A 21,373-nucleotide genomic window follows, 5' to 3' on the forward strand; every position below is an offset into this window, starting at 1 on the left:
ACTATGTTGTTAGTAGGACGTTGAATGGGACTTGGAACCACATGCTGCTGTGTTATAAATCTTACATCCTGCTGTTACCCTGTATTCGAGTCTGAAGAATAAATGCTGGCTTTCTGAGCTATTTCTTGATCATGGTCCTGCAGTCTGGCTCTAGCTGCCTTTAGATCCTTCTTTGCCATTTACTTTTCCAGTTCACATTTCCAAGCATCTATCTCGTGTATCATTGAGTATTCTGCTTCTTTGGCTGCTAATTCAGCTGCTGCTTCTGCTCGCTTAGCTGCAATGGACGTAACTGTAGACCTTGATAATGTGGGGCGCGATACTGTGAATCCATACACAGAGTGATCTTAATCATGATGGAGTAGCTCACGAAGGCTGTGTTTGACATTTTCTCATTCAAAGTCCTCAAGGCATTCCATTCTGTCAAAGATTTGTTCGTTCATTTTAAAAAAGTTCGTTCATTCTATTCGAAGCTTTTGAACTCGGGTGTTTTTTTAGTGTGACAGTGCTTTAGATGAAGCAGGACAGCGATTTAGTTTTGAAGTCACTGCCGTGAAATTATCGCTAAAACAATGTAATGACCCCTTCTGAGGATATAAAGCTTTATTATTGCGTTTGAATAAATCAGATCCACCGCCACAGATAATAAACTATGCTATGTCATAATAGAAGCAAACACCACGATTATGCCTTGTTTCGTTCATTGTTGCTAGGCAACAAACCTGATGTTTTGCAAGTATCGCCATTATAAGGCTTACAATTCATTTAGTTTAATTTCTAGCAAATGTCATAAGTTTTGTTCTCTGAAAATCTGCTGACTTGATTTTCATTTGCTTACAAACACAAGTTCCCTTTAACATTGTGAATTTTGCCCATGGTGCTTGCATCGCTTAATTAACATTGCAAGCATAGCTTTGGTGCATTCTTTGAGCATTTGCCACAGACAAGCCGCTTACATGTCTGGCATATATAAGAGGTTTTGTTCCCTGCACATCTGCCAATTTGACACTGCCTCCTTTTCGCAGGTGGAAAAAGAAGTTTCAGGTAAAGGTTGCTTGCATGCCATTGCCATTGGCCCTGCTGCCTTTGCCGTTTTCTGGTGCGCACATAGCTCCTTTACCGAATCCAGAATAAATCTCCTCCTGCTTATGGTCACATTTATGCACTATTTGTATAGAATATGTGCATTAATTGCCGCCAGGTCTAGGAGGTTGTAAAACACAGCAACAGGCCAGCACAGGGTGCCTCCCTTTACTGAATACAGCCGCACCATTTGATCCATAACATCAACGCCAACTTTTCTACGCCAACTGTGCTGTTGTAGTAGAAAATTGTTTCAGGCAGTTTCTTTTCGCCATTATCAGTTGAAACTGCCCGATGCATTGTCCTCAGAACGCATACATTTTTTTTTCGTTTTGCCTGGTAAATCGTAAGCGTTATATTTCTTTCCTTCCCCAGGAAAGGCTCCACAATACGCATTACAACGGTGTCTGATAACCGCTGACCAGCCGCCCTACTGTCGTCCTTTCCTAAATAGGGAATTGCGTTCAACATGTATTTTGTTTCAACATCAGCGGCCACCCAGAATTTGATACCAAACTTGTCTGGTTTATTGGCTATGTACTGCGTGAAATGGCAGTGCGCTTTAGTAGGGATTTTATGTTCACATCAGGTGTGTAAGAGGCAATGCTGTTTTTCACAAATTTCTCGAATATCTCTGAGATCATGGCAAATTTATCATTCACAAGTCGGGCAGCCCTTGTGTTCTTGTCATCAAACCGCAGATAGCGCATAATGTCTCTTAATTTTTGTCGAGACATTGTCTCTTTGAAAATAGGATTTTACAAGTCAGCGGACCAGTAATCATCCAGATTCATACGTTTACCGCCTGTGATACCTCTCAAATAAATGAGACCAACGAATACTTTTAGTTCTTGAACTGTAAGCTTAAACTTATCAGCATTGTTTCGTTCAGATTCCACTTCAGTGTGTTTCTTAATCTTTCCTCACATTTCTGTGTCAATCAAACACTGTAGACTTGTAATATATGCCCTTGGCATAAGGCGTGGGCCCTGAGGTTTCTTTCATTATATTGCACTCTTGCGCTCTGCCCTGAGGGTTTCCAGCCCTTTGTTCAACCCATACTGTGCCATCTCTTGCCTCTTGAAATGAGTCCCCTGCACACTCAATTTCAGAGTCTGATTCTGATTCTGAATCAGATTCAACATTCAGATTTAATTCGCTTTCGCCCTCTTGCTCATCATCTGCATCTGACACCTCACATTGCTCGCCGTCCGATTCCATCTCATCAATATTCCACAGAAAGTCATTGTATAAAATGCACCGCGCGATCGTGCAATCACCCAAACTGTGTAGCCGTTTAGAAAGAATGTTTCTGTTTTTTTGGCTTAAACTTCAGAGTCAAGTTATAAAGATTTTATTGTAAAAGCCTATACATCCGCAAAGATATGTTGACAAAATCGATTGCAAAATACATTATTAAAAATAGCATGCATATTTATATATTTGCAATTTGCATCTACATTTTCTGTTAAATGTATAGAATTAGTTTCAGCTGATGGTAGGGTACTTCGTGATAATTAGTTTCAGCCAAATCATTAAAACTAACAATGGACTATGGCACTCTTTTGAGAAGGGGTTGGGAGGTGTTAATCGTTGGTTACTTGTCCGTAACAACACTAGCAAAACTGAACGAAACGAGGCATAATCGTGGTGTTTGCTTCAGTTATGAAATAGCATAGTTTATTATCTGCTGTGGTAGATCGGATTTATTGAAAGCAATAATAAAGCTTTATATCCTCAGGAGGGGTCATTACATTGTTTTAGCGATAATTTCACGGAAGCAAGTTCAAAACTAAATCGCTGCTCCTGCTCCATCTACAGCACACTAAAAAACACATCCAATTCAAGTTCAGAAGCTTCAAATAAAATGAACAAACTAATGAATTTTCTCAAAACATTATAAAATTAAGTAGAGATTTCGTTTTTGTTATAGTACGAAGCCCCTAAATGGACAAAGGAGAAAGAAAAAATGGCAAAAAAAAAAAAAATCCTGTTTTTTAACCCAAAAAGCAAAAGTTTTGGGTTAGAGCACAAAAGATTTGGGGTGTATCGCAAAAGTTTGGGGTTATAATGCAAAAGATTTGGGTTATATCGCAAAAGTTTTGGGTTATAATGCAAAACATGACTTTTTTTTCTGATGTTTTTTTTCTCTCTTCCTTTGTCCCCTTAGAGACTCTGTAGTAAATTTTCTCAGTTGAATATGAAAAAAAATATCGCTGATTATCAACGCGGGAATGAATAGCGCATTGTCCAAGTGCAGGTTGATCTTGTAGCTAAACTATTTGCTTTGGGTGAAAGCGCCATCTAGCGATCATTGTATGTCAGCGACAGCTTCCCATTCAAAACAATAGGCGATGATATGGCCGATGAATCGTGTTAAAAGTAGGTGATACTGGCGCGGCACTTCTAGTGTTAAACTTTTATAAGCCATCTATGGCAACACTGCCCTCTATTGCTGGAGGTAAAGATGACGTGCCACTTATGTTCTTGGGGGGGTTTAATGGTCATTAACACGGAGTGCAGAAAACAGTCCAAACGAATCAGGGTTCAAAACCATAAACTGTGTTAATACTGGGGCGTATGGGTAGGATGAACAGAGCCTAACTGTTGATTGGAAGACACAGACTTACTCCAGTTAAAACATGCTAGCTAGCTTTATATGCTAACAGTACTCTGTCAAATTATGACTGAAGAGTTGCATAAAATCCCTCTCCCTGTACATGTGTCATGAATGGGAAATGAAGCTATGGAGACTCAAAGAATTTTTTGTACTAGGTTGCAAACATTTACTTTTGTTGTAAATTTAGGCAATTTTAAAATGGTCAGGGTTGGGGGGATGGGAATCACCAGAGACCTCCTGATACAAAATGAACACGATACTTCAGTGCAGGTTTGATTTGTATTGCAATTCTATAAGTATAACATTTTTTAAAATAATTAAATGGTATTAATTTTTTAAAGATATTGTTCAAAGCTCTAAACAAACTAAACAAATAATTTGCTCATACCACACGTGATGCTGTGCTGTCTGCCAATGTGTAAATAGTTAAAAGTGCTTCTTCTGTAGAAATATAGAGGAATTGCAACATTTTACAATTTCAGATGCTAATTAAAATAATAATAGTATAATGAATAATAATAGTAATAAAAATATTCTGGGGTTATTTTTTTCCTTGATAAATTACAGCATTTTAAATTCTAGATTATGTGATTGGTCTGTCGCATACAGGTACATCCCTGTGAATGAGCTTTTAAAACAAAAAATGTATCATGATGCGGAATTATTTAATATAATTATAATTAATATATCCCTGTTATTTGCATATACACAATATTGTGATCTTATTATAAACCTTATTAAAAAGGTTACATAATTATTATGGTTGGAAAATGTAATATTAGCACATGCCTAGAGTCTAATGCAAACAGATCTAAGATAGTAAATATGTGCTGTCTGTTTTGTTTTCTCACAGGAGCTCATCACTGCATGGTACATAGGCTTTCTTTGTCTTATCTTGGCCTCTTTTCTGGTGTACTCAGTAGAGAAAGATAATAATGCAGAGATGTTCGAGACATATGCTGATGCTCTCTGGTGGGGGCTGGTGAGTATCGCAACTACTAACATCAGCTCAGGCCCTTGTGCTTTCGTGCACTCCAGCACTAGAGCACTGTTGACTAATGAGATTGTAGACTCTTATGTGCAATGAGGATAGCTGAGGAAATCTATCCCATTACTGTCTGAATAGACGAGAAATGCTGTTGACCACTAATGTGAAAATGGGCATCAGAGTTCCTGCTGAAGAGAGACTGATTGACAAATGGAGTGTGTGAATTCTTAATGTTTATAAATAAAATACTGTATATGAAAAATTGTATCATTTGTAAAATTCTGTAAAATTCTTAAAGAAACAAGTTTAATAAACTATAATAATAATAATAATAATAATAGTTGGAAAATAATAAAATTGTTTCCATTTTCGTGTTGACGAATTTCTTAGTTATAAATATAGGCTTTTGTTTTACAGAAACTAATTAGTTATTGGACTATGGTTTTTGGACTATAATTAAAAACTAAACAATACATTAAAAACAATCCAGTATACATAACTGAGATTTTATAAATTATGTGAAACATATCTTTATTCCTAGATCACTTTGACCACAATTGGTTATGGGGACAAGTTTCCTATCACATGGAATGGACGCCTGATTGCTGCAACCTTCAGCTTGATTGGTGTGGCTTTCTTTGCTTTGCCAGCAGTAAGTTTGCAACAGTCTTGCAAAAATGAAATGTTTTTTGAATAAGAGGCACACACATTTTAAAAGGATCCTCTTATTATTTGTACAAATTTATTTGCATCCTTTCACTGCATCTAAAGTACATGTTTAACCTCTCAGGGTATTCTGGGCTCGGGCTTTGCTCTGAAAGTCCAGGAGCAGCACAGACAGAAGCATTTTGAGAAACGCCGGAACCCTGCTGCAGGTCTTATTCAGGTAAATCTCATTTCACACACCACAGGCAGGACACAGCTGCAGATCCGAATTAAATATATGGAAGCCTTCAGGGTTTTTCATAACTAGTTTCAGCCGGGACACACATCCTGAGCAATTGCAAGAATAGAATTAAATTATGGTTTTGCTGAGATTTTGAATTGATTTTTTTTCCCCCTAACATTTAACCGTATAGTAAAAGAAACAAATCTGAATAAGTCCCTTAAATAGTAATGAAATGTATTCAAATGTATTTATGTCTCTGAATTGTTAGCCTCAATATAATTTATTTGACTATCATTTACATAGATTACTATTTACTTTTTATTCTTATAAAAAGCTTGCTCTCAACCCTAACCACCCTATCTTTCGTGAAAAAAAGCAACCATTTAACATAATACTACCACTTCCATGCTTCACAATGGGCATGATGATCTCAGGCTGATTTTATTAGGCTGATTTACCATCAAATGAGTTGCTTTCTACCAAAATGGTCAATTTTGGGGCCAAATCAGACTTTTCCCACTAAATCTCCAAGTCAACCATAAAGACCACTTTTGGGGGGTATACTTAAGATATCAGTGTCTTGGAGCTGAGGGTTTCTTCAGCTTCTTCAGAGTCATGATTTGTATTTTGTTCGTTTGTTTGTGTTTAAATGCTTTTTCAGGACCTTTCCTGGGACTTTTTTTTTTTTAATAACTCCTTGTCTGGTTTTTATGGTGTAAGTTGTTTGTATACTGTATGTCCTCTCAGAATCTTGGGGGCATTCCACAAACAGCTGTATTTATATCGAGCTCACATCAACCCATAATTGCACACGGAAGGACTCAGTTTTAATTTCTCTTAGTGCCAAAACAAGTTAAGGGATTCACAGTGATGTGGTAAATACTTAAGCAATTATGTTTTAATTTGTAAATATTTAATATTTATTTAAATCATGCATAATTTTTATTCCCTGCCTCTCTTTTAAATATTGACTTTGTGTAAACAACACTAAAATACAAATAATATCTAAAAAGAAATATGGGGGGAAAAAGAGTTACGATTTCCTATTCCTTGTCTAAGGGAGATGGCCGACATGAATTTCTTTCTTTTTTTTTATAAAGGAAGCTTAATATATTGAAGACAGGAATGAGGCAAACTCGAGAGTAGCACTGAGTTTTAATTAAAAGTAATTCAAAGCACCAAAACACACAGTGGAAACCAATAGTACAAGTAGAGAAAAAAATAATATAGAAAATATAGACAAAATTTTAAATAACACATTCTACGGTGGAAGCACCGAGCAGAGCTAAAATCAAATAAATAAATAAAACAGGACACCTTCTAACTTATGCGCGCCAGTCAATCTAACCTATAAACAAAACGAAAACAAAACCAGGGCGTGGGATGCCCACTAACTACACAAACTAGTACATAACATAAGTACAACAAGTAGTTCTCTCTCCTATCTAGTGTGTCCAAACAAAGTCTTACTCTACGTGCTGTTTATGTACACCCTAGGTACACCCTAATGGAGAAACGTCAAAGAACTCGTGCTGGGCGCAGTCAGAGCGAAACAATACACGTAGGGAGAGCTTAGCGTAAAACACACACCATTTACAAATCACTGTGGCAACATTTAGAACACCGGAAGTATAGCGTCACCGTAACAACAATATACATATATAAATGAAACAAAAAGCCACGCTCCTGGCTGCATCAATTTTGAGTTCTTATACTACCATTGGTTCCCATGGGAATTGCGGTCATGCTGGAAACAATGACTGAAGGGTGCGATGTCCAATCTCAGGACCTGAAAGACATAGGCACAAAAACACATGCGACCTACCCAAAAATACTATGGGATGTAACACCCACACCCACAAGAACAAACATACATGTTTGCAAGAACCAACGCAATATTCTAGTATTTAAGCTCGGGACAGCGCATCTGCCACTACATTATCCGTACCTTTTTTATACCTAATGTCAAGATCGTAGTTTTGAATGATGAGAGACCATCTCATCAACCTCCGGTTCAGATTACACATACGGGAAATAAAAGTTAGCGTGTTATGATCTGTGTAAGTTCTGCAGTGCTAACAGCAAGGCCAGAGCCTCCTTCTCTATCGTTGATTAATTACGCTGGCTTTTACTGAACCTATTTGAGAAGTAACAAACAGGGTGGTTGATTCCATCCTTATCTTCCTGTAACAGAAAAGCACCAGCTCCTACCTCACTTGCATCAACCTACAGTTTAAATCCAACTGTGAAATCTGGGGTAGACAACACAGGTTCGCTGCACAATAGAGCTTGAATATTATCAAAAGCAATCTGGTGACTACACAAAAGGTTCTAAAGGACTAAGTAGGGAAGTTAGCGGAACTGCAACAGAAGAAAAGTTCCAGCAAAAGCACCGATAGTAACCAACCATACCCAAAAATCTGTGTAATTCTCGCCTGTTTTTTGGCATAGGAAACTTGTTAAATTGCTGAAATTTTTGCTGTGACCTGTCGCACCTTGCGGTAGGTCACTATTGCTTTGCCAATTTCACATTTCGCAAGATTCAAAGTCAAAGATGCTTTCTCTAGCCGCTTCAGTACGGTCTCCAACAACGATACATGTTCGGGCCAAGTCTGTGAATAAACGACCAGGTCGTCAAGATAAGCATTGCAATTAGGAACGTCAGCGAGCACCAAGTTGACCAGTCTTTGAAATATCGCAGCAATCCAAAAGGCATAACGTTATACTGTAAGAAACATTCCGGGGTTACGAAAGCCGAAATTTCGGATGCCCTGGGGGTCAAGGGAACTTGCCAGTATCCTTTAAGAAGGTCCAACCTCCTGAGGAACTTAGCTGACCCTACACTGTCAACACAATCTTCCATTCTTGGCATTGGAAAGCAATCGGGTATCGTCACGGCATTCACACATCGATAGTCGGTGCAAAAACGCTTAGTACTATCAGGTTTTTCTACCAACAAACATGGGGAGCTCCAAGGACTAATGCTGGACTTAGCTAACCCCTTCTTCAACAAGTACTGAGTTTCTAGCTTCATTAAACCTCTTTTAACTGCATTAAGTCTACATCGCGTTCCAAATTATTATGCAAATTGGATTTAAGTGTCATAAACATTAAATGTTTACTTTTTAAATTAAACTCATGGATGGTACTGTGTCTCAGGCCTCTTTGGATCACTGAAATGAATCTCAGACATGTGTGATAATTAGTTTGCCAGATAAGCCCAATTAAAGGAAAAGTACTGAAGAAGGTTGTTCCAAATTCATTGGTTGAAGAGAGCAGCTGAAATGCCATTACAAAGCAGCAAAAAGTTATTTAAAGCTGCTGGTGCCTCTGGAGTCCCGCGAACCTCAAGGTGTAGGATCCTTTAAAGGCTTGCAGTTGTGCATAAACCTACTATTCGGCCACCCCTAATCAATGCTGACAAGCAGAAACGGTTACAGTGGGCTTTGGCATACATGAAGACAAGTTTTTAAACAGGCTTGTTTACTGATGAGTGTCGTGCATCCCTGGATGGTCCAGATGGATGGTCATGTTTTGGACCGGAATCATGGGGAGGAAGCTGGTAGGCCCCTGTAGGGTCCCTTAAGGTGTGAAAATGACCCCTACAAAGTATATTGACTGACCACTTTCTTCCATGGTACAAAAAGAAGAACTGTGCCTTCCATAGCAAAATCATCTTCATGCACAACAGCACACCATCTCATGCTGCAAAGAATACTGTGTCAATACTCTGTGTCATTGGCTGCTATGGGAATAAAAGATAAGAAACTCATGGTGGCCACCATTCTGACCTCAACCCCATTTAAAACCTTTGGAGCATCCTCACGCAAAAGATCTGAGGGTGGGAGGTGATTCGCATCAAAACAGCAGCTCTGGGAGGCTATTATGACATCCTGCAAGACATTTAACCAGAAACTGTCCAAAAACTCAAAAGTTCAAGAATTGTAAAGGTGATATCAAAGAAGGGGTCCTATGTTCAGATGTAACATGCCCTGTTAGGATGTTTTTGATTGAAATAGCTTTTGATTTCAGTAAATATGAAGTCCTAAAGCTGCAAATACAACAAAAGCCCATTTTCAGTTCTTTACAACCTATAAAATATTTAAACTCTGTAGTGCATAATAATTTGGAACATTGCATTTTCAGTTTTTTATTTTTGAAATAAATATTAGCATTAGAAGGTTTGTTCAATAAAATTCAAATTATACTGTAATGGTTGATGACTTGAAAATTATACTGACTGTCATTTGCAATAACTAATTATGAAAATCAGAGAAAGATATCATTTGCATAATAATTTGGAACATGGTGTATATGGATGCTGTTTAATGGGCTGAGAGTTGTTTATTATAATGTCATGCTGTAGCATGTTTGTTATTGTGGGAACATCACCCAAGGTAGAAGGAAACCGGGTAAGGAGATCAACTATATCTTGCCTTTGGTCAGCATTAAGGTGGTGTAAAAAAATTTGCCAAGTTTGCCAGAGTCTCGGAGTGTGGTAACCTGGCAGACAACGGGACTCCGTCAGCCTTCAAAAACCATCCAAATCGCCATTCTCTTTCTCCACTGTTAAGCCCTGATCACATGCAGTACCCACTGTGAAAACTATATCCTTTCCCTTGCCAATAGTGAAAGGTTCTATAGCATCTCTAGCATGATAAGCTTTTAAAATGTTAATATGACAAATTTGTTGACAAAAAACGTAATCAGTATCACTTTTCTTCTCAAAAATTTTGTACGGCCCAGAAAATCACGCGGACAACAAAGACTCTGGAATAGGAAGTAGGACCAATACTTAGTCACCATCTGAAAAAGCTCTGGTCACGGCACTTTTATTATAACGGGCTTTCAACTCACCTTAAACTTTGGACAAAGAGTCACAAGCCTAAGCACAAGATTTCTGTAGCCTCTCGCGAAATTTGCTTCTGTAATCTAACACATTGGTTTTCTCACTCGTCTCAATACCCAACATCCTCTCTTTTAAAACTTTTAGCGATCTCCTTACGGTATGCCCAAAAAACAATTCTCTAAAAGACTAAAGAGAGACTAAATCTCAGGGATTCTTGCATTGTTCCTCGAATTGAAAATAGAAGCAAAGAAACTCCCTCATCCCAGTCATTGCCCGTCTCAATACAATACTACCTCAACATTGCTTTTAATGTCTGGTGGAATCTTTCCAACATTCCCTGACTTTCAGGAAGATAAGCACAAGCAGCTGTAACTTTGCGCAGTGGGATAGCCTCTGGGTATCTGGAAGCGGTGCACATAATCATGAGCAAAAACTGATTTTCAGATTTAGACTTTGGCAAAGGCCCCAAACAGTCTACTATAACATGTTCAAAAGGTTTGCCCAGAACAGGGATCAGGATCAACGGAGTTGGTGAGATCACCTAATTAGGTTTACCCACGTACTGACAAATGTGACAAGTCTTACAATACCGTATTACATCTCACTTAAGGCCATGGCCAAAAAAATGTTAAAGGATACGATTATAAGTTTTGGTTATTTCTAGATGTCCGGATAGCACATAGTCATGCTTTAATGACAAAACTTGCTGACGAAAGACAGTGGGAGCTACCACCAGATAAACTACGTTCCACTCATCCTCTGTAGAAGTACTTTTATGCCATTTTCGCACAAGTAACCCATCAACGAATAAAACATTATTTAATTTGCAGTTCTCCACTGCTTTAAAGCATTTTGCCAACGAAGGATCATCGTTTTGAGCTTCGATAAGTTTTTCCTGAGTGACTGCCAAGGGCAAAATGTTGCCCATTACAACTTCCCTCACCTGGTCGCTGGCACCGGACTCGGTTCCTGACAGTTCCCCAGACTCGGCGTCTGAACCTAAGAATAAGTCAGATGAAGATATGTCATTATCTTTTTTTGCTTGTGCACGTGTAACTAAGCATGCAGAAAATGCACTTGGGTATCTTTAAAACAAATCATCTTAAGTAGATCATCTATTACCTCTAGTGAAGGTATCACCTTCCCACCAGCTTGGTCATTACTCAAGAAAGATACACCTTTTACTGGTAATGCGGGACCTCTACCTCTACAAAATCAGTAACTACATTAGACTGAAGATGAATACGATGTATGGGTACTCTCACAACTTCCATACTGAAGCTCTGTACTAGCCTACTGGATCCAACTGATGATTGACTTAAGAAAGGGAGGACATCGGTACATATAAAGAACTGTGCGGCCCCTGTATCACGCAATATCTGGGCTTATAATTGGTCATCCTTCCTACCCATCAATGAAACAAACCCTTTAAACAAGAAAGGCAAAAAGTGGGGTCTGGCAATTCCTTTTCCTGTTTAGGTAACAAACATGAGCTATCAGAGTTAACCAATGCAACTTCCTTTCTTTGAGACTGCTGTTTACGCTTCAGGGTTAGACAGATAGCTATCACATGTCCTTTCTTATGGCATAAAAGCATTTTCGGGTCTTTTTAGACTGCTCACCATTTTAGTTGGGCGGCTGAACGTACAGTACAGCTCTGGGAATTGAACTCATTTCAACTTCTACTGTCTGAAAATCATTTTTATGTGTAAGCACAAACTCGTCTGCCAAGACTGTGGCTTGGGATAGCATAGTCACTTTTTGCTCATTTAAATAGCTTACCATCCTTTTCGGAAGGCATGGCTTGAAATCCTCAAGTAATATTAGCTTCCTAAGTGAGATGAAGTCATCGGCCTTACTAGCGGTGCACCATTTGTCAAAAAGAATTGACTTCTCCCGTGCAAATTCTACGAATGTTTGAGTGGTGTTTTTCTTACAATTCTGAAACCGTTGCCTGTAGGCCCTGGAACTAACTCATATGCCCTGAGTATGGCCGATTTAACCACATTATATTTTAAGCCATCTTCCAACAACAAAGGAGAGTAGACTTCTAAAGCCTTGCCGACTAATTTGCATTGCAGTAGCAGTGACCACACATCTTTAGGCCAACCCAAAGAAGTCGCTATTCATTCAAATTAGTCAAATAAATCAAATAGCTGTCCACTTCCAATTCTCTAAAATTGGGTACCAAAGCAATGTGTTTTCCCACATCCAATGAGGTGGCACCAGAATGAGTCAAATTATTACTCACCAATGGGGGGCTTGGCTATGTGGGAGGGATCGCAGTGCTCATAGCTGCTTCAATATCCAATTTACGCAGCCTCACTTCCTTATCGGCCTAAAACTCTGCTTTGCTCCTCTGCCTCCAGAGGTGCCAGTCTCACCTTTGTATGTAACTCCTCTCTCGAACTGGGAGTACCTGGGGAAAAGGGTTCAAAGGGTGGCAAAACAGGTCCAACGTCCACATTAGTGTCCGACTTGGCCGTCTCTACCTCCTCTTTACCTGTCTCAAGCACATCCTGCCTCTCGCCATAGGGGTCAGTCTCTCTAGCCGCATCAGCTAATGTTAAAACTTCCAATTCACATAGCCGATCTATCACTTCGGCTTTAATTTGTTTCTTTAAAGATTGCTTTGAAACAGGAATCTGATAGTGGCTAGCTATTATAAGCAAGTCATCTTTCCTGCATTTCTCAATTACCTCCCATAGGACGTGACAAAAGAATATTGTAAACACATTTTTAATTAACAAAATTAATTTTCTGTTTTCATTATCAGACTGCTTGGAGGTTCTATGCAACAAACCTTTTTCGGACAGACCTGCGGTCAACCTGGGACTTTTATGAGCAGACATTGTCTGTTCCAATGTACAGGTAAAGTATTTAAGCTTTTCAATCATCAACTATTGTTGAATTGTGTGAAAAATGTGGTACTTTTGCTTAAATATAGGGTCATAGGTTCCTATGGAGTATTCCGGGTGCCACTCATCAGTTATAATAAACCATTAAATCCCTTTAGGCCTTAAGTAATGCAATCTGCATGAATGTCTACAGGAACTTTTTATTTAATGCGTGGGGAAGCTTTTACTGTGCCAGCACTGCAGACTTTCTCTTCCTGCCCTCTGTATTAACGACTGGAGTTTTCTACATTCTACCCAAGCTCCAATAATGAACTGGACTCCATATTAACTTAAAGACTTCCAGCATGAACTTCCAGCCGCTAACACATAGTATGACTGCAAAACAATTTCTGCTATCCGTTTCACCCAAATCAGGCTGGGTTCCCTGTTGAGTCTGGTTCCCATGGAGGCAGATCGGTCTTATAGATAATTCACACAAAAGACACGATGTTCACGTGCGTAACCCAATTCACATGCGTAAAACCCAATTCACGTGCACGAAAAAATAGATATTCACAAAAAAACACATTCACATGCATAAAAAAATATACATATTCATAATATACAATTCACATATGTACAACTGTGTAAAATTTTTTGAATGTTTAAAATTTATGAGTGCATCATGGGCTGTGCATGTGAAAATCGACTTACGTGTGTGAACATTGCTGGATTTGTGTGTATGTGTTTTTGAAACTTTGCTGGCACATTGGAGCGTCACTCGTACTCTTTAGCCAATCAGATGAGACCTTACTATTCAGCCAATCACAGCCCTGCAGGAGCGCTCGAGTAGCTCAGCTTTGCACACCTTTGTACTCCATAGGTTCCTCTCAAGCTTTCTTCCTATTGCCAGGTCAGGGACTTTTTCCTTGCCACCATTGACAATCTGATTATTTTGATTCATATACATTTTTTTAATTTCATACAAATTTCCATAATTTTAATTTTTTTCGTAATTTGCAACAATGACAATTGTTAAAAGTGTTATACAAATAGAATAGAATAGAATTGAATTAAATTTAATAAACAAACAATCAATCAAATAAAATCTTCTCTATGCAGATGTGTCAGAAACTTGACTTAACTGGTAGTATAAAATTTATATGTAGTTGCATATACCACATCTGTATATTCTGTGAATTTATATATTTTTCATTTTCTCAGACTAATCCCTCCGCTCAATCAGCTGGACCTTTTGCGCAGTCTGTCTGGCAGGTCAGCATTCAGGTTGGAGCAATACATTTCTTTTAATGTTAAGTGGCTTGCTCCAGTTATTTGTGCTAACAGTATTTAGTGCACAGGAGACTAAGTAAGGCTCTGTTTTCTCTTTCTTTAATCCAAAGGAAGGACTCACATCCTGATGCTTCTCCCAGGTTGGTTAAATAGATTAAGTTTTAACAGGTTTTTGAATGTCTATACTTTTAATCCACTCATTACAGCGATCATTCATGCCAGTTTTTTTCAAGAGTTTCCTGCACCAGCATTATTCTTCAAAGGAATGAACAGTCCATGCATTTCTCTCTGGATATCTGTTATTTAAAAAAAAAGAAAAGAAAAAAGAAATAGGAGATTCAGTTAAGTGGCACTTTATATTATAGTACTGCTCCATGTACAGTATGTACAAGGTAAAGACTCACAATACATACAACACCTTCAATCAGTACTGCGTTACGCCGTTTACAAAGGCTTCAAAGGTTCAATACAAATACATTCCTAAATTTATTCTAGAACTGTACATTTTTGACAAGTGCATAACCTGTTAAAGACTGTACTGTAATATTAAGTGTATATTTCAAGGTAAAATTGTTTTCTCAATAAATTATCTCTTAATTATGGCCTTCACCATTTTTCACCTTGTACAATCTCTTGTGTCTCTCAAAACCAACTGAACCACACTTTGCAGTAGTGAGATTTCACACAAAGACACCCTCTGTGGGTGTTGCCCGAGATGCAATAGGTACCGTAACACACAGATACTAACATCTGCACGTCCGGATTTCTCTCCAGCACTTGGAACTGTGTGTTTTTCCCTGTCTATATTTTTCTCATTTTTGACGCTGTTTCCGAATAAGTTCCTTCTATTTATTGTTTGTCATAAAAATGTCAAGTGCCACTTTTTTTTTGAAAATTTTTAAAGCAGTTCACTGCATTTTTACGCTCAGTTTGTTCTGTTTCAGTGGTTGTGTTGTCCTCAGTAGTAGATTCTACTCTGATATGTAAACTATGATCACTACGAAGAACAGATTTCTAGCTTTGAGTGAAGATGTAACAGGAAAGAGGGAGTATTCAAAGGATGGAAGGACAGACAAATACAGATAGACAGAGAGAGAGAGAAACTGCAGAAGAGGTGCTTGTGGTGCTGCCTGAGACATTTCAACAGATTAAAGAGAGTTGCTCAATGGGCTTTTGTGCATTATGTGTAAGCCTAGTTATGTATAAATTGTAATTTAAAAAGAATTTCAAACATGGACCAGTTAGGACATTGCATTCATTCCATCATAAGACAAAACCTCTATTGGGAATCTCTTTTTCTTTTGAATAAAATGCTCAGAGCAGTGGAAAATACAGATAGTGTCTGTGTCATTCCTATTAATGCAACCTTAATTGCAAGATGAAAAATAGCTTGCGATGGATAACACAGTTTCATCTGTATTTATAATGTCTAAATTACATTTACAAAAATTGAATGATTTGACAGTAGATGCTCAAACAACAAATCCCAAAATTTTAAAATCTGGCCCAATTCTGTGTTATTGTCTTTAGCACTGCAGACAATGCACAAAGCTTTCCTCAAAGTTTGTTTTAGTTTCAAAAAGTACTTGGCACTAATCGAATTCGAGCACTACTTTAAGGCAAGCGTGTTAATCTTATACCTGATGTGTTATATACATATTTATAATATGTAATATACATATTTTACACAATTTCTGTTTTCTTTCACTTAATGCCTATTATTTTGTAAGATACCTAACATACAGTACAATGTACTTGCAAACTAATTTGAAGACGGTAGAGTGCACACTTTCAGCATGATCAAACACAAACACATACAAACACTTTTAGCATGCTAGCATGTGCAATTTGTCCAATGCATTTGACATGGCTGTGGGAGCATCTGTGCACTGTAGATTGCATGGCAGTAATGTCAGCATGCATCATCAAATGTCCTCGTTCTTTGTTTTTGTGTGATAGTTGTTTTCATAATTATAAAGAAATCATTTAGTATGGAAGCAATGTAAACTGAAGTTACAGAAAATTATTTTGTGGGTCATTGGAGTAACATGCCTGAGTGAAAACTGTTTTAGTATTATATAAAAAATAATGTTATTATTGTGATTATTAATACACAGTATCATGACTATATTAGATTTTTAACACTGACAGTACATTAAAATGTACAGTACTTCACTTTCTGACATATTATTGCACATCTTAGAAATACACTTTTTTTTTGGCTTATTTGGTGTCCAAAATGGCAGATTTTGATGCTGAGGTACATTTAAAGCCTTATTTAATTTTATGTAACTCTAGTGTGTATTATTTATAATCCTGTTTTCCAGCATACAAAATTTTAGGTGCTCTACTTGTTTCACAGGAGTATTTGCTGGTTCTCCAGCAGTGTGTTGTCATGTACAGTACACTGAAAACCCTAATAAGTTAATTGGACTAAATTGATTGAGTAAACTCGTTGCCTCAATTTAATTGAGTAATGGAATCTTCCAAAACTTGCATATTTAAGTTTATTTAACTTGGCGGTTTTGTAGACTGTACTTAAATCATTTAGTTCAACAAACTTAGCACTTATTTAATGTACTTAAAAAATTGCGTTCACTTGGTATAATTCTTTTTTAAGTGTACTTATATATTTAAGTTAACTCAACATGAAAATGTAACTTAAACCTGTTAAACAATGTTCTTATATTTGACTGCAAGCTTTGTGCACACCGTACTGAAATAAAACAATGAACAGCATTTTTAAGCTTAGATTTTTTTTATTGACAAAATGCCACAATTTTCCACTGAAAAGAATGTTGGAGAGTACTTTATTAGGTACACAACATGTACGGCATGAGCAGCACATTCACACAGAAACCAGCATCCAATTCAGCCTCAGCATGAACCAGAGCACATTTCACCCGTCACCCCTTACCCACACACACAAACAGGGCCGAAGCCACTAACCCAAACACCCTTCCCCAACATGGTGAACACACCGACATCCCCGCAAAGCATGCTGGTCGTCAGCCGCCGCCCCGCCCACGCCACATTCACATTTGTGAAAATTGACCTTTTGAAAATGTTTTTTCCCCCAAAGGATTAATCATGATTTTGAGTTCACAACACTTGAAATCTTAAGTTTATGCATTTTGATGGTAAATAAGTTAAATGAACTTATATTTTTAAGTGATGGGTCCAAAATGCAAAATTTTAAGTAATGTTTAGTCAACATTACTTGATTGTATAAGTAAAGACAACATTAGGGTTTACAGTGTACTGTGCAAAAGTCTTGGGCCAACCCACATTTCTTCCTATTAAATTAACTGCATTATATGCAGATTAAATTAAAGAAACTGACAGAAAGTGTTACTGTGACAGGCTGCAAAATGCTTAAAGGTGCACTTTTAAAATTGGTTGTTCATGTAACAACCTCAGCAGCAACCTCTTTCCCCCTCTCGTCCATTAAAGGCCACTCAGCATTCATCAACTCCAGTCTATTAATCAGTACAATATTAATCAATACTACCTGTTTCTTATTGGTTCATGCCTTAAGTATAATTGTATTTTATGCTTGATAGGTTTTTATAGGTCACTGCATGACTTAAAAAAAGAAAAAATCTAAAACTGGTCAGGTACAGGAACTGGTCCAAAATCAAGAGTTGAAAAATTCTCCTAAGTCAAAATATTCCTAAAGATTACGTTAAAATAGAAGAGAGTTTGGCTCTTTGGAAGCAAAATATTAAGACATGAGGAGTAGATCTAGCCTTTTGTACAGTTCTGTATGTTTTCAGTACATAATAATAATTTGACTCTCCTTTTGCTTCTGTTTCACTCGTACACCCCCAAAAATGCTTCCTACCTAGCTGTAAGCCAAGCCTAAAAGAGAAAGCATTTTCCAGCCCCTCTAAAAGTATAGGGGGAAAGGAGACCAAATCACCTGGAGCAGACGAGGGAGCAGCAGAAAGTCCTAGCAAAGTGGCAAAGAGCTGGAACTTCAGTGAGCGAAAAGGCTCCAAACATTCCATTAAGATGAAAGAGGGTCAAACCCCAGAAGGTCGGAATTGTTTTTCTTTTTATATATCAAGTATTTACTGATGCATGCAAACACACTTCACACACACACACACGCACACCTATATTTACTGCTTCTGTTTCAGTTTGAGTTTTGGTCTTTAATATGATGACTACTTGTTTAATAAGAAGAGATTGTATTAAGTGGCAGAGAACCAGCTGTCACAGCCTTTTTTCCAGATCTGTCATGTATACTGTAATAGATGGTGTTAGATGTAGTCCACTAATTAGCATAGGCTATACTGTATATAAAGAGCTGAGGCATAATTATTTCCATAACATGCAAGCTTACATTGACTGTATTAACCCATACCATAGGTTATGCACAGGAATTTGAAAAACTCTCCTCCATTGGCTTGTTTCTTTGCATCTTCATACCATGCTGTGATCAGCTTTAGAAAAAAAAAGATATTTTATATTTCATTTTTTCCTGCTTACAGTCTACACTCTCATCGCTTCCTTTCTCATTTTTCTTCACTGAAAAAAGTGCTGATTGAGATGCAGAATGAAGACCTCGGTATGAAGAGATCTCCAGGTAAGGCTGTGATCCAGAAATATGATACAGAAAGCATCCAGATGACATTGCAATTTGTTGTAAAAAAAAAAAAAAAAAGTATATATAGTAGCTGCAACTGCTTTATCAGTCAGTTGTCTGCCTCGGACAAAAATGTTTTAGATAGTCATTAGCCTTCTACATTTGTTAATTGAAAATGATCCGTTTTGAAAAGGTGGCCCAAAATGTTCACTTTCAGCATCAAAACCATGACATCATTTAATCAAGATGTGTCCATTCATACACACACAACACAATAATTAGGCACATAATGTCTGGAGCTTATAATTGACATGTGGTTCTTTAAATCATTTTCATCTGAGACTTTTAACCATTTCTTTCCCATTTCTCTCTCTCCACATTTTGGCAGCAATTGAGGGGTTGATCAGTAAGACAAATCATGTTTTTTAGGGTTGTTTCTTTTACGTTAAGCCACAATAACACAGGCTCAGCTAGGAGCAGCTGAAAAAGGAAAAGAGTGCATGTGTAAAAATGGCTTTTTAATTACTGAGTTGCAGCTTGCCTTAACAAGTTTCGCTTTTTATGCAACACCCTCGGTCATAAACTGCATCTCACCAACAGTCCTGCATCTCACCAACAGAGGTTTCTAACGGCCTGTATATGTGTAAAATGCCTGAATATGCATATTTACTAAGTTATTAATCTTCAATTCTTTTAATGATATTATTTCCTTTGGGGTATTACAAAATATCAAATACACAACTACATTCTAGTACATTTGTGATTAATGTATTTTTATGACTGAATGTATTGCAAACAAAGCTCTTTTTTTCCCCAAAAAATTCTTTGCATTTACCTGCATGATGATTTCTCTCTGTTTTGGGAGGAAACACAATTAGTTTACAATATTCAGTGATTTTATTAAAGACTCACTGACTATTATGTCATTTGAATTGGATGTAGAATTCATATAACACATACCATATGATTCATATCTCAATTCATATTAATATCTCAATTCATATGACATATATTCCTCTTACATTTTCTACCTTCTTAACATGCCAGCCAGTAGTAGAGTAGTACTCGCTAGAGTCCAAATACACTATGCCTTGCTGTGAGTCTTACTGTATGTGCACAGCGTGGTTGAATATTCAGTGTTACAGGTAAGTTTCGTGCATGGTTAATAATGCAATTTAATCTTAGGATGAGAATAATGAAGCATGTCTAAATTTTCAGTTTAAAAAGCCACTTGAGACTTAAGCGAAGAGATAATTATGCAATTTATGGATAAACTTCTGCTATTAAGTAATAAATTGACTTGATTATGCTTCTAAGCATCTGTGTTTTTAATATCAAGATTCCTTTCCAATACTGCAATATTCTAATTGAATTACCACGCTCATGGAAATCCTGGTAGATTTTAAAAGAATTTGTGGATTTGTGTGTTATAGAAACGAGTTTTCCTGAAGAATTTGGTGATGATAGAGATTATGAATTTCTACAGGATTTGTCTCCTGCACTTAAACTCACCATAAGGGCAATCTGGTAGGAGATGGCCACATGTACTGTATTTTTTTGTGCAAAGGTTTTTATTTATTAGTTATTAAATAATATATATGCACTGAGTATTAAGTGATTGCTATGGGGCTTACAGCTACTCAAAACTTACTTAAAATTACTGACCAGTTTTTTAAAGATAACTTTAAGCAGGATAAATCTTTATTTGAGACATTTTGTAGTGCGATATACTGTACAATCCTTTCCAAAGTATTGTAAAATCCTTTTCAAATGTATTGTTTTTCTTATACAGAGAAGATTTTAGTTTGAGACTGAAAGATAAATATTAGATGCTGGATCAAAATTTTTGTTCCATAAAAAATTTTTGCTTTTCAGATTTTTCTAATATTTTCTAATATATTGACATGTTAAGCAACCTAAAATACAATACAGTGAAACCTTGGATTGCAAGTAACGCATTTTTTTTGGTGAGCGTTCGGCAAGACGAGCAAAGATTTTTAATAAATTTTGATTCGGAAAACTAACAAGTCTTGGTTTACGAGTACCAAGTATCGTGTATCACGCTTGCGCTTCTTGTTTTGGCCCAGAGCGTCACATGATCACAACTGAGCCAACGTTTTTTTTTTCTCTCTTGCGCTGCGGAATTGTGGGTAATCGTCTTCCCTACTGGATCATAGTGCGCGTCTCTTACTGGTATAATCAACTATAATAATATAATATAAT

At 37.2% G+C, this 21,373-nt stretch overlaps 1 protein-coding gene across 2 annotated transcripts in view; it reads left to right on the plus strand.

Moving 5' to 3' along the window:
- The window catches only part of kcnq2a (potassium voltage-gated channel, KQT-like subfamily, member 2a), a 48,185-nt gene that overhangs the window by 19,154 nt on the left and 7,658 nt on the right, over positions 1-21,373 (plus strand). Inside the window, exons 5-15 of one of the 2 annotated variants that reach the window (XM_053503519.1) lie at positions 4,557-4,685; positions 5,233-5,343; positions 5,482-5,577; positions 13,206-13,300; positions 14,491-14,553; positions 14,670-14,699; positions 15,230-15,283; positions 18,408-18,598; positions 19,103-19,150; positions 19,539-19,556; positions 20,584-20,677. In XM_053503519.1, the coding sequence (XP_053359494.1) occupies positions 4,557-4,685; positions 5,233-5,343; positions 5,482-5,577; positions 13,206-13,300; positions 14,491-14,553; positions 14,670-14,699; positions 15,230-15,283; positions 18,408-18,598; positions 19,103-19,150; positions 19,539-19,556; positions 20,584-20,677 (929 nt within the window). The remainder of the gene's footprint in view (positions 1-4,556; positions 4,686-5,232; positions 5,344-5,481; positions 5,578-13,205; positions 13,301-14,490; positions 14,554-14,669; positions 14,700-15,229; positions 15,284-18,407; positions 18,599-19,102; positions 19,151-19,538; positions 19,557-20,583; positions 20,678-21,373) is intronic. The other variant, XM_053503520.1, reaches the window with a different exon arrangement.

Source organism: Clarias gariepinus, chromosome 9, assembly GCF_024256425.1.
Source record: "Clarias gariepinus isolate MV-2021 ecotype Netherlands chromosome 9, CGAR_prim_01v2, whole genome shotgun sequence".
NCBI lineage: Eukaryota > Metazoa > Chordata > Actinopteri > Siluriformes > Clariidae > Clarias > Clarias gariepinus.